The sequence below is a fragment of the Notolabrus celidotus genome, chromosome 12 (assembly GCF_009762535.1).
Source record: "Notolabrus celidotus isolate fNotCel1 chromosome 12, fNotCel1.pri, whole genome shotgun sequence".
Lineage (NCBI taxonomy): Eukaryota > Metazoa > Chordata > Actinopteri > Labriformes > Labridae > Notolabrus > Notolabrus celidotus.
In genome coordinates this window covers 7,159,882-7,174,124 of record NC_048283.1, presented here as the reverse complement: position 1 = coordinate 7,174,124, position 14,243 = coordinate 7,159,882, and the positions used below count along the sequence as shown (strand labels likewise).

The following is a 14,243-nucleotide window of genomic DNA, read 5'->3' as shown; positions in this document are numbered from 1 at the left end:
ATTTTTGGCCTTTTTGCCTTTATTAGATAGGACAGCTGAAGAGAGACAGGAAATGTGGGGAGTAGAGAGTGGGGGAGGACATGCAGGAAATGGTCGACTGGCAAGGAACGAACTTGCTACCCCTGCGACAAGGACTGTAGCCTCTGTATGTGGGGCGCTTAGACCGCTAGGCCACCAGCGCCCCCCCAATTAGTGTTTTTAATGTTGGATTAAACTTGGTGAAGCTGCTCTGTGCTTCTTTCTAGCTGAGGGACTCCTCTGAAACCTTTACACCATGTCACTGTTGACTGTGTTGCTGTAGCAGCCTACATGTGTCTCTGTTGTTTTTTGAAGTCAACAAAGGTTGAGGAAGTATCAGCAATGTTAAATCATTTCATAGGTTTTCACTGTGAGAGCTTGTTTGTGAGACATTACTGGTGCTTTAGAAGAAACTTAAATCCCTCTGTTTTCATTCTACAGTGCTCTGTCACAGGCTGTATTCATCTTGGTGTTGGGTTTGAAAACTTTATAAATTATGAATGAAATCATGTATTCTGTCATTGAATGAGACATTGCTCTTTATATAATTCCTGTTGTCCCTCTTGTAACTGCTTGGTACCTGTCTGGGCTCGTTGGTTCCTGGGAATTAGGATGCAAGGCCATCATTTCCCCCTTCACGGCCCGATGACTGCCCACAGGAGTTGCAGATCACCGTACGGCTCCGCAGGTTGTAATCTCCCCCGCTTGTGCTGTGAGCTCCCTGCAGGGGGCGACACACAACAGGGCGAGTTACTTAATGAGCAACTCCTCTGGGAGACGCTGCAGTCACAGCACAGTTTGTTGTTCCTGAGGCGTAAGATGTTTACTGTATTTATAATTTACCATTTCATCGTCGTCATCCTCATGGAACAGGGTGCGAGTCACTTTCCTCATGGCCATTTCCTGGTGGTAAATAAAACAGAGTGATTAAGTAAGAGAATGTAGAAGGAGCAGACGGGCACAACAAGCTCAAAGTAACACAGGAGGAGTCACACCTCTCCACTGGCACTGATCAGGCTGGTCTGCAGTTGATCCCCGGTGCCCCAGGATTCCTGGCTCTTCCAGACCAGGTCACTGGGGGGGTTGTGGGTTCCACCACCAGCAGCAGCCCAGATCTACAGAGGTCAAAGGTCAGAGATTAGGGGTGCTCATGAACCTCACTTGTACACTGCCAGTCAAAAGTTTGGATACACCTTCTCATTCAAGTGTTTGTATTTATTTCAATTATTTGAAACACTGTAGATTAATACTGAAGACATCAAAAGTATGAAAGAACATATATGGAATTATTTATTTAATGAACAATAAAGTGTTAAACAAACCAGAATATGTTTTATATTTTAGATTCTGTAAAGTAGCCCTCTTTTTCCTTCATGACAGCTTTGCACACTCTTGGTATTCTCTCAGTCTGCTTCATGAAGTGGTCTCCTGGAATGGTTTCTAATTAACATGAGCCTTGTCAAGAGTTCATTTGTAGAATGACTTGCCTTCTTAATGTGTTTGAGAGCATCAGTTGTGTTGTTCAGAGGTAGGGTTAGTACACAATGGATAGCCCTGTTTGACTACTGTTGTAATCCATATTATGGAAAACCCAGATTATTTCCTAGTTTTGATGTCTTCAGTATTAATCTACAATATTGAAAAGAATTAAAATAAATAAAAACCATTGAATGAGAAGGTGTGTCCAAATTTTTGACTGGTAGTGTATGTCTTAATCCGTTACCAGCATGGACAAACATTAAAGTTTTAAAAGGTTTCCTGCAGAGTTTCCTTCTAGCTTATTTCTTGTTTTTCACTAAATTTCACTTAAAAATATAATTTGAATGAATACACCTCCTACGTGTTCAACATTCATAAAGATTTTGCCTTTATTAGATAGGACAGCTAAATAGAGGTAGGAGCTATAGGGAGAAAAGAAAGTGGTTGGCATGTATTAAATGGCCACGGTCAGCCAATGCATCACAGATTGTAGCCTCTGTGGGGGGCGCCTGCTTCACCAACTGACTTCACTGGTCCCTCACGTGTCAGAGATTCTTAGGCAGGTTTGGTTCATAACATGATTGCTCAGTGCAAAGATATGACAAGACATTGGCAGTATTTTTTTTTCCATGTCACCACCATGCTTTTACACTCTTAAACAATACCCCAAAATACATGCACATTCTTTTTTAAGTATTATTTAATTTCACATCCAAAAGGTGTAAACTACTCTTTAACCCTTCCCATGCCTTTATGCAAAGGCAAACAACAGTTTAGATCAACAGAGATTAATCGTGATGCTGTTGAAACTTACCGTGACACTTCCTCCAGCCTTCAGAGTGAACTTGTGGGGGAACTTGTAGACGATGGGGGTGCTAGATCCAACTTGTCTCTTCACCTGCCAGTTGGTCAGAGCTTGGTCCTGCAGGAGAGAAAATGGGACGATATTTGAAAATACCGTTACATCTAAAGAAGACTACCGGCTATCACTCTCTGTCTATTCAGCGCTTTCAACATGTGTGAATGTAGCAGTCGGATTCCTATGCAGCCATAAATAAAGGGAACATGTCACACATGTACTAGAGTCTCTGCACTGCGCCCCGTTCTGTATCGAATTCCTTCTACATAGTTCTATGTGTTCAAAGCTTTGCACAGTTTCAACCTGTCCTATGTTACAGAACTGCTATCCCTGTACAGTACAGCTCAGCCCCTCAGATCCTCAGATCAAGGTCTTCTAACCATCCCATGAAAAGTTTTCAGGAACGTGGCCTCCTTTGCAACTCCACCAAGACTCAGGAATAGTCTCAGAGAAACTGAACCTGCAGCGGAATCTCTCAGCTCCTGTAAAAAGCTGTGTCAGGACACGGCGGTACTCTGTGGTCTACATCTGTGATGAATGTTGACTATGGGTAAACTCTGAAAGTCCAAAAAATTAACCTCTGAGCCTTTCCTAGCCTCTTCTCCTTAACCCTGACAGAAAACATCATGAGGTTTAAGGGACGGTGTAAATAAGGAGTTAGGAAAGACAACAGCTGCGTTTGGAGAATCTGACTGCTCCTACACTCAGTGAATGTTACTGATGTTGCATGGATCCAATGAGTGATAACCATAATCTACCAAGGATGGAGGATAAAAGTTTTGTGCTTTCATAACGTCTTGTTTGAAATGATGAAAACTCAGTGATAGATGTATCATTAAGGCTCAGGACGTCGCAGCTGAAGATCTAAAAGCTTAAACTGGGGTGTTATATCTCCTTTTTTTTTAGCCGGTACCTTCTAATATGAATATTGTTGCACTTCACTGGCTCTCTTACTATCAGGTTCTGTCTGTCTGTCTATTTAAATGGACAGACAAAGGATCATCTGTAATAATAATAATAATAATAATAATGCATTATATTTGTTATGCACTTTACATTCAGAAACAAATCCCAAAGTGCTACAAATGAATGAAACAAGCAAAAGTAAATTTAGGGTTAAAAACAGACAATAAATTGGAGACACGTGTTTAAAATAGTCTAGGAAAAACATAATTAATCTGTGTCACTCGTATGTCTTTGCACTCTACCTCTGCCTCTGAGGCTTGGAGGGACTTCCACAATGCACTAGCTGGTTTTTCAAGTAATAATCGACTATTTCTGTGTGACCTTGCTCTCCCTAATGTATTTAAATGATATTGCTCTTTTGTATTTGTTTTGTCTGTTTACCCCTTGTTGATGTCGGTATGGATGTGAGGTGTGTGTGAAGTGATCAATGTTCTGGGTTGGGTGGGATCTTAAGGGTGTTTTTGTTATTGTGTTTTATAACATCATCCACAGAACTCCGTTTCAACTACTACATGTCACAAAACCTTCTGTGTGTTTGTCTGTGCATAAAAAAACAATAAAGAAACTTTGGAATAAAAATAGTCTAGTTAAATAAAACAGATAAAAATGAGGGAAATGCCCTCCGAAAGAGAAAGGTTTTGAGTTCCTTTTTGAAGGAGGCCCCTGTGAGCACCATATATGTCATGAAATCAGCAGAGATTGCACTGAATCTTGGCAGCAGTAAAACTCTAACCCTACAGATTTACTCAATATGGAAGTAAGGACAGAGATTCTCTTTGAATTATTGATTGATTAATCAAGGTCACCAAGTCGGCAAAGGTGAGGTGAAATGTTTGGCACGTTGATAATGTCACTCCCTCTCATATTTATCCGTATGAATCATGAGTTTGATTAAACGAAAATAATTCTTGAATCCAGTGAATATGGCTTCAAATCAATCTGTCATGCTGATTGTTTGTCGTCATGCAAGGCCAAGAGGGGCATGAATTTAAATGGAATTGGGGCAAAGAATTATGGGTATTTTTTCTTCTCTCTTTTCATGAAGGATGGTCCAGTGTACCCACATGCTAAAGGAGGTAAAAGGGAGCTCCTTTAATCATTTGTAGAATTCAAAACAGCTCAGACAGTTAGGAGCCTTCTTCACCACCTTTAAAGGGTGTTCGAACAGACCCAATAAGTGGGCATGAAGGTTTGTGCATGTCTGTGTATTGCTGTGCACTTATTCTGGTACTACCTTTTTGTTCAGTCTTGTTTGTTGTGAAGCACATGGCAGATTTTAAAAAGCTCCATAAATAAATTAAAGGCACAGATAATCAAAGCTGTCTTTTCTCCACACATACTTGTTGTAATTTCACCACATCTGTCTGTATAAAACCAGATGCTTGTTGCATTAAAGAAAAGTCAATTGTTCATCCATGCTAGAACAAACTGAGGTCAGAGGTTTAGAGTTCATCATTACTGAGTGCGGCCTCATCTCTATTAAAACCCATTACACCCACTCAACATGCTTTACAGCGCCAGCTGATGGAAATGAGTCGCTCACCTCGTCGGCCTTGTTGCTGAGGCGGATGAACTTGCCATCCAGGTCGACCTCGTCCACAGTGATGCGCCCGCTGGCTGAGGCATGCTGACTGATGCGGGCCTTGGTCACGGTGCCCCCAACCATGCTTGAGGTCTCGCTGTCATTGTCGTTGAGGCGGCGCTTCTTGGTACTAGCGGTGCCAGAAGAGTTGCGGCTGCTGGAGGCTGTGGCAGCGGTGCCAGAGGCGAGCAGGCGGCTGGTGTGGCTGTGGCTGTGGCCGTGGCCGTGGCTGTGGCCGTGGTCATGGCCGCCGCTGTGGCTGTGGCTGGAGCCTGAGGTCCGTGTCACGGTGACCCTGGTGGGTGGAGGGCTTGGTGAGAGGCGCAGCCTGAGGAGAGGGAGAGAGAGATTGAGACAATAGAATTAGAGCACGATGGTCAGTGAACATACGCTCTCACATCGGTGAGGAGACTTTTAAGATCTTTCCCACAACGCCCCGGCAAAAAAATACATGTGCTGGAACTGTTCCACTGGATTTTGGAGCCTGGCTGTGAGGGTTTCCTCCCATTCAGCCACGAGAGCATTAATTAGGTCGAACGCTGATGTTCTGCGATAAAGTCTGGATCACAGTCTGTGTTCTCTCTCTCGAAGGAGTTGGGGGGCGTTCTGAGTTCAGAGCTCTGTGCAGGCCTGTCAGTTCTTTCCAAGCAGTTAAGGAGCTGGATTCACATAAAGAGACCCCCTTCCGATTGTTCCACTTCTCCATTGTTCATATTATCACTGTCTCCTCAGATTTGATATTGTCTGGTTGTTATGATTTAGAGCAGAGAGTAGCTTCACTGGTCTTTCAATCAGGTTCAGATTATCTACAATTTGCAAAGTCATTAGGGAGAGTCATGACTTGTATTGTTTTTGATCCCCCCCCCTTTCTGTAACAACCTAAACACCTGTACTCGCACCAATCCAGATATGCTTTTCTACTGTCTAGCTTAACTTTTGAAAACCACCTCACCTCTCCTCCTCTCCCTCCAGCAGCTTCCTGTAGGCATTGATCTCCATGTCCAGGGCCAGTTTGACATCCAGCAGCTCCTGGTACTCCTCCAGCTGCTGCTGCATCCGATTACGCATATCAGCCATCTCCCGCTCCTTACTCTCCAGCCGACTCCGCATCAGGTCCCGCTCCCGGGACAGAGCCTCTTCCAGGTCCCTCACCTTGGCCTCGCTTGCTGACAGCTAAGTTAGACAGAACACACACACACACACAAACCGAGTTAAGTTAATAAAGACTGACCAGTAAGTAGTCTGCACAGTGGTTGTTAGAGTACAAACACTGTGTGTTGAGCACAATGAGTCAGTCAATGCTGCTTGGAGGTAAACTGACTTCTGCAGGATTCATGTAGACATCAAGTAAACCTAGCAGATGTATAATCAACGATTGACAGATAGTCACTGTGTAAGTGTGTGTACCTGTTTCTGCAGCATGCCGAGTTGGCCTGACATGCTCTCCATTCGAACCCGGGTCTGCTGCAGCTCTTCATGGGCGGCTCCCATCAGGTGGCTGTTCCTGTCAGCAGAATGACGGGCATTGTCCAACTGAAGGAAAGAGAAATGGAACAACTCAATGAAACAGTGCTGTTTGAGGCCAAAAACTGATGAGACCTACATATAAATTAAAACAAAATCTGCTGATGTGGTTGAACTCTTAGAGACTCCAGCTTAACAGTTGTTATGACTTCTATGCTCGTCTTGTCTTGTATGTGTATCTGTGTAAAATGAAAGGCTCAATCTAAAGATGGCGTGTATACACTTCTTTAGTGCAAAAAGGATATAAATCATTTAAATCTATCAATTGCTTCAAGTAGAAAAAACATCAAAATGAGCTACTTTGGTTCTGGTAGTGGTGAACTGTTTCTCCTGCAGCATCCACACTCACCTTAGAGTTGTAGGTCTTCTCGATCTCCTCCTTGTAGAGGCGGACCTGCTCCTCGTGTTGAGCTCTCATATCGGCGAGGGCCAAAGCCAACCTGCTCTCATAATCCTGATGTGGCTCTCCACTGTACTCCACAGTTTTCTCCTTCCGCATATGGCGCTCTCGCTCCTCCTGCAGACACACACACACACAGGTCAGTGATAGGTATCAGTCTCATGAGTGTTTACTTTCAGTTTTCTGGACTCGCCTTTGACTGTTGTGACTCAAACTCATGTCACTGAGAAGCATGTTTGACTTATTAAATCCTTTATAACTTTATTAAACGATGAAAAAAGGAGTTTATAAAGATGTTTGGTTCAATTATTCTCAAGCACTGAATGATTTCACTTGTAGAAAGCTGCTTTGGTCAATGAACTACATTGCATTGATTAGTCTGTTGCTGAGTAGTAATTACTTGTTGAGAAGTGCAGAGCTCCTGCAGACAAATCTAACCTTCTGTTGACATTTAAGCAACTCCTCATCGTTCTGTTAAAATGTTGAAGACAATCATTTGTTTCTAGTTTTGTTCAGGCCTTCAACATGATAGAAACTGTTACTTTACAGTGACAAAGTAAGGTAAAAACATTATCATCCATGAATGTTTCTACCTGTACTGTGTTTCATTACAATGTGACAAATCACTTGAAATAAAGCATCTGTGAAACAGATCTGCATCATGAATGCAAAACAAACAAGCAGGTTGTTGGAAGCAGATCAATATCTTGTGGAAAAGATGAAAAGTAGGACAGATGACTTAGACAGCTCAGTAAAAATAGAGGGGTGAAGGTGAAGAGTGAGAACCTCAGCGTAGATGTTCTTCTGGAACTCCAATTCCTCCTTCAGAGTCTGCAGGCGGTTCTCGGCGTCCACTCTCCTCAGCATCTCGTCCTGCAGCTGCCTCTTGGCATCCGCTAAGTTTCCATCCAACTGGGAAGAGAGGATAAAAGAGAAGACGAGGAAGGAAATGTTCTTTAGTGGGGGCGTGACAGGAAAAAATCAAACACAGCTTAAGGTGTGATCTGTGCAGTGCTGTTTCTTTAACTTGTAGTTCCCCTAGGTGGCCAGTAGGTGGAGCAACGCCACAAGTAAATGAGTCAGTCCTGTGGTAAAGTTCATTGATAAAACACACAGCAGACAATGCAACCTTGTCTGCCTCCACACCTTGTCCTCATTCATAATCAACTGCCTGGAGGGTTTACGTGTAATCACTACCTCCACTGAAGCTCTTCTGGATTTGACAGGTGAAGCATCTTAACCGAGGATCAAAGATGTGAATTGATCTCCTCATATAAAAAACAATGAAAGTCTCCACAGATGATCAAATGGAGAAATGTAGAGTGATGCTTCATTGGGAGGATAACCTCTGTAAGCAAAGCCTGACTGTGGCATCAATAAAAGCGCCTGTTGCACCATGATGTGTAAACAAACATTAAAGATGCATTTCTGATATTTACAACAACCACTACAGGTCCGATAAGAATTCTTTTTACCTTGGCCAGCTGGGCCTTGAGGTCCTTCACTTCGGCCTCCAGGGCTCTCTTCTCTCCTAAGGCGGTGGTGAGGCTAGCATCTTTGGAGTTGAGCAGGCCCTCCAGGTCTCTGAGCCGGGCCAGAGCGGCAACCAAGTCAGCCTCCTTTTTACTGTTTCTGTAAAACAAAGAAAAAGACAGAGATGTGGACTTAGTATGCTTTCTTTTTGATTGTTTCATAAACATCCACTGCTCTTCACATCTCATATCCTGTTGGTAGGTTTTAACTGTGGCCCCTTCTTGAAGCCTGTCCTGTGTTCTCTTTGAATACGTGTTCATTTTGTCCTCTTTGGAGCTGTTGATCCCTCTCATGTTGCTTTAAATGTTGCTGATTGAATGGAGTAAATCGAACATTATGTTTTTATTACAACTGCATTTCTTTTCCTTCAATGTATAACTAGTTTGGAAGGTGCTACACAAACACAGCTGTGTTCTTACATCTGATTGAAGCTCTAAAAGAAGAAGCATTAAAAAGGAAACACTCTTCTTTTGCAGAGTTGATGTTTTTGTAAGCTACTTTGAGTCATGATTTCCTTTAAGGCAGCCCGCTCCGTCTTTTCTGCTTTAAGTGAAACTTGACAAGCAGAGGGTAACTGTGCTGCAGCGCCAGAGGTGGTGGACGACACACACCACCATTGTGCTGCGAGAGTGGAGCGAGCAGTTGTTCAACTGTTGATGTGTACTGAACATCAGCGTACTGTTATTAGCCTTCAGTGCTGAATAAGAGCCCATTAAAGTCTATCTCAAGGGAATCTGTGTTGAATTAAGAGAATTCACGTTTGCTGCGCATGTGCTTGGGCAAGCGCGCCCCGCCTCTCCACTAACAACGCAACAGGAACCAATTTAATGTTCTGTTTTGGAAAAAAAAACACTTGGATACAGCCCTGGAAAAACTTTTCATTCCCAGCAGAAGATGAAGAGAGCGGAGGGAAGAGAGAGTAGCTGTTAGCAGTATAGGTGGTTCATGAACAGCAAAGGAGGAAATGGGCTCCCTGTTATTCTATTAAGCCCTGTGGGCCAGTCTTCATTGTCTCTAATAACGGCCATCTGCCTGGGGAGATAGCTTCCAGGCGTCTCACACAGACCTTAGAGTCGACTGGTCAGCCTACAAGCCCTGTGTTAGGATGGCCAGTGTAGGAACAAGAGGCAGGATGAGCTACAGATACACTTTAACACTGGGTTAATGAAGCACTGAATGGAAGTTACTCCACAGCAGAATATTTATTATCTGCAACGTTTGAGTCCATTCACAAACCTCACAAGAAGTTGAGATGTAGTTTATTGGTTTATGACACAGCCCTCTTTCACTATTACTACAAGAACTAGAAAATGTGTAGTTCAGCTTCTTGAAAAAAAGTTAGGACAAAGAGACAATAAAATACTTTGCGTTTAAAAGCGTGAAAAACAGGAAAAAAGAACAAGTCTTTTATGTTCAGGAAAAAGTCCAGAATTAAAACCAGAGAAAACATGTTCTTGATGCTTCACAGATGAACGATCAGGCTTACTGAGCCAGGAGGAGTAATTACACCAAAGGAAAAAAATCAGACTAATCATTGTTTAGTTTCAGCAGGAAGAGATACAGCCAGTGTTTGAGCTGGTCCAAATCAAATGAGCATGCAAAAGAAGAAAAAAGACATGGACGAGAAGCTCTGGGAAGGAGGCGGGACATCCTACACCCATCACCTGACAGCTGTGACTTTAAATCATACTCATAGTGATTCATGTCGATCTGCATCTACTTGACAAATATTATCAAATCAATCAATCTTTATTTGTATAGCGCCAAACCACAACAAACGTTATCTCAAGACGCTTTCACAAACATAGGAGGTCTAGACCAATCTATGTCAAATTATGAACAGAGACCCAACTTCAAGACAGGGTAAGACTCAGTCTGACCCCACATTAATCCACCATGAGCATTGCACATCGCAGTATTTAGCTAGTTACAGTGGCGAGGAAAGACTTCCTTTTAACAGGTAGAAACCTCAGGCAGAACCAGACTCATGTTAGACAGCCATCATGCCTCGACCGAGTTGGGTCTTGAAAGAGGGATGGAGGAGAATAAGAGAGAGAGGGAGCAATGATAGTGATGAGACGAGTAGTAGAAGCTGTTGCCGCTGAAGGTTACTGTAAGTGTTTCACAGTACACTCTTTTAATATTGGGTGTACTCAATAAAGTAAAGACTATACAGTGTATAGAATTCAACCATGACCTTTTCTCTAGTCCTAAACCAAATTTGAATAACCAGATGTTTGGACCAGATGTGCATACATTCCTGTTTGTGCAGCAAAGCACTGAATCATATCTATAAGCTTTATTAGTGGTGGTAATATATTTGCTTCTAAAAGCTGCTTTTCAATGATGTATGTACTGTATGACATGTGTGAGACGAAACATGACCTCAGTTGCCTTCTCATTACATAAACCTCTGCCTGCATGAAGGTCAGAGGGTTAATATTTACCTTTAATTAAAGTGTTGACTATCAGGAAATGTATTTCCCAGTGGATACTTTATATATTAAACATCATCACACACACACAACACAAAATCTCCAGTGAATACTTTATATACTGAGTGAGAACCTTTATGCTCAAGAGATTACCAAAGACTGCAGGGTTGCACAACATTATTAGCATTATATCAGTATCTGCTGATAAAGGCATTAAAAATGAATTTTGGGTATCAGCAGTTCTGAAAATGTCTGTCTTTACAATCTGATAAACTCCAGAGTCAGCAAAGTGGTGGACAGATATGAATCGCCAATAAGGTGATGCATTGATTATGCACACATGATGACAGCTTACACGCGCTTCAAAATGTCGGCTGTATGGAGGAACTTTGAAGTGTCGGAAACAGACAGCAAAGTATCCATTGAGGAGGAGCTGAACAACATTCCTTTAACACAACACACGATGATTGTGCATCCAAAGAACCGTCATTCTGAACTTCACTAACAGTCAAAAGTTTGGAAACACCTTCTCATTCAAGGGTTTTTGTTTATTTTAAATATTTTAAACACTGTAGATTAATACTGAAGGCATCAAAACTATGACAGAATATATCTGGAATTATTTAATTGAAGTGTTGACTATCAGGACATGTTTTGCTCTACTTTGACACACGTTTCTTTTTCTGAGTCGATCACAAAGTAAAGATTTCTGTTTTCAGGTAAACTTTTGTCGTGCTTCGACTCATCACAAGACACAAGAATGTAACTTTTTATGATCCAGGTGTACAGGTACTTGAAATTGTGGGTTTGTAGATTTCAAATGTGTTAAAAATCACGCACACACACATACCAAACACACACAAAGTGTTAACACCTAGAAACATTCCCTGAATTATTGCACCTACAGAACAAAGTCGCCCCATACAAACATGTCAGCCGTCTAAAACGCCTTCAAGACAGGCAGACTGGTTCCTGGGGTAAAGTGAGGTACTGGTTCTGCTATAAAATGTTTTAATTACTTTTTGTTGCGACCTATACCAGACGGTGGGTTTAAGCACCTCTCGTTGGGACATGTTCCCTCAGGCTTGTGTAACTCTGTAGGTTGTTATAAAACTTATTTTCTGCTGCTCTTGTTGTTGTGGAATATTTTGAATCCACCACAATGCTAATTAACTTATTACAGACTCCAATAATAAACCTAAATTACCAAATCAAGTCTGCTTAATGAGGCCGGGACAAAGGACCACGTGTTTTCTGTGCGTTAAACTGGGCTATAAAATGTAAAGACACCAGCACACACTTTTTTTTCTTATATCGTTTTCAACTTTGGTTAAACAATACTTCAAACTATACAGCTCTTTGTCTTGACCATGATACCCTCCTAACTAACATTTAACAGTCTGGTTCTGCAGGCAGATGAATGCTCGTGCGTGTGGCTGCTGTGCCATTCATTAGGACTAATGGGCCCAGTGGATCAGCTCCAGCAGAGAATTAATGGACACAAGTGGGTTTTGATGTTTGACTATCTGAATTCTCTTTGTACACAAACATGACGGCAAGACAAAGAGGTTTCCTTCCTCCAGAATGACATGCTGTGTAACAATTTGAAGAAGGCTTTTGGTAGAAACCTCTTAAACTGTCACATTTCAGCACAAGTGGCCACAGTGAGACGTGCACTACACTACATGACAGTAAAAAAAGAGGCTCACTGCCCTGCGGGGTTGAACTTAGACACAGTGGTGTTTTGGTGCCCGGTGATCATTACTAAGACATTGAGCGGGTATGTTTAAAATGTGCAGTGTGGTAATTTAGAATTGTAGCATGCTAAATGTTAGAGCCATAGAGTAATTTGAGTCTATGTGCCTTTAATTGTCATGCGGCAGGTAATTGGTGCTGCTGATTGGAGCAACTGAGCATGTGCGGCTGCAATGTGTGCTTTTGATCAGAGCAGGACAAGGAGCAACATATTTTCTAACCGGAGCTTTTAAAAATATATATTTTTTTATAGGTTTGTCGCTTTTGAGGAAGTAGAAGTTAATAGCGACTATAGAAGGGATTTTTGTTTGTTGATATTTTTAATAAATTCTCAGTTTGTTTAATTTTTCACGGCATCCATTTCATTTTTGAGTAAACCTGTTTTAGAAAGCATGAGTCAGAAATATCACGTCCTGCAGAAGTGGACAAGAAGGTTTTTGCTAAAAGCTGCCACTTCACTAACGTTTGCTAACTGGCTGAAACACAACATTGAACTGGGCTGAAGTGATTATTATTGTTTTTTTGCAAATAATTATAAAGTTTGGAGCTATTTATAATAATTTGTTATTGATACATATGTTCCAGAAAACAAACAACATGGTGAGACAAGAAGAAAACACTAAATACAGCACACAAGACAAGAAATAAAAACTGATAAATACAACTCTCCTTGAGTCATCAAAGTTATTAAACATCATCTCACACACACACACAACACAAAATGTGTCTCCAGTGTATACTTCAGATTACCAAAGACTGCAGGGTTGCACAACATTATCAGCATAATATCAGTATCTGTTGATAAAGGCATTAAAAATGAATTTTGGGTATCAGCAGTTCTGAAAATGTCTATCGATATGAATCGCCAATAAGGTGACGCATTGATTATGCACACATGATGACAGCTTACACGAGCCAAGGACGAGCTTCAACATGTCGGATGTATGGAGGTACTTTGAAGTGTCGGAAACAGACAGCAAAGTATCCATTGAGGAGGAGATGAACAACATTCCTCTAACACAACAGACGATGAATGTGCATCCAAAGAACCGTCATTCTGACAGTCAAAAGTTTGGAAACACCTTCTCATTCAAGGGTTTTTATTTATTCTAATTATTTGAAACACTGTAGATTAAAACCAAAGGCATCAAAACTATGGAAGAACTTATATGGAATTATTTAATTAACAAAAAAGTGTTAAACAAACCGAAATATGTTTTATATTTTAGATTCTGTAAAGTAGCCCCCTTTTTCCTACATGACAGCTTTGCACACTCTTGGTATTCTCTCAGTCTGCTTCATGAAGTGGTCTCCTGGACTGGTTTCTGATTAACATGAGCCTTGTCAAGAGTTCATTTGTAGAATGACTTGCCTTCTTAATGTGTTTGAGGCCATCAGTTGTGTTGTTCAGAGGTAGGGTCAGCCCACAATGGATAGCCCTATTTGACTACTGTTGTAATCCCTATTGTGGCAAAACCAGATTATTTCATAGTTTTGATGTCTTCAGTATTAATCTACAATGTTGAAAACATTTAAAATGAAACCCATTGAATAAGAAGGTGTGTCCAAACTTTTGACATGAGTTTCTTAAAAGTAAGGATGAAAAAGCGTGACCAAAAACCTGTCAGCAGCCTCTACTTCAGTCATTTAACAAGAACAAACAACTAAGAAGTAAATCAGCAACCATAAATC

The 14,243-nt window shown here is 41.5% G+C and overlaps 1 protein-coding gene across 7 annotated transcripts in view; it reads right to left on the bottom strand.

Moving 5' to 3' along the window:
- Window positions 1-14,243, bottom strand: part of LOC117822637 (lamin-A-like) — a 46,163-nt gene that overhangs the window by 2,922 nt on the left and 28,998 nt on the right. For all 7 annotated transcript variants that reach the window (XM_034697486.1, XM_034697485.1, XM_034697480.1 and 4 more), the window contains exons 5-14: window positions 8,304-8,460; window positions 7,615-7,740; window positions 6,778-6,945; window positions 6,312-6,437; window positions 5,857-6,077; window positions 4,866-5,232; window positions 2,312-2,419; window positions 1,014-1,133; window positions 862-921; window positions 599-739 (exon numbers count right to left, since the gene is read on the bottom strand). In XM_034697486.1, the coding sequence (XP_034553377.1) occupies window positions 626-739; window positions 862-921; window positions 1,014-1,133; window positions 2,312-2,419; window positions 4,866-5,232; window positions 5,857-6,077; window positions 6,312-6,437; window positions 6,778-6,945; window positions 7,615-7,740; window positions 8,304-8,460 (1,567 nt within the window). In that variant the 3' untranslated portion in view covers window positions 599-625. The remainder of the gene's footprint in view (window positions 1-598; window positions 740-861; window positions 922-1,013; window positions 1,134-2,311; window positions 2,420-4,865; window positions 5,233-5,856; window positions 6,078-6,311; window positions 6,438-6,777; window positions 6,946-7,614; window positions 7,741-8,303; window positions 8,461-14,243) is intronic.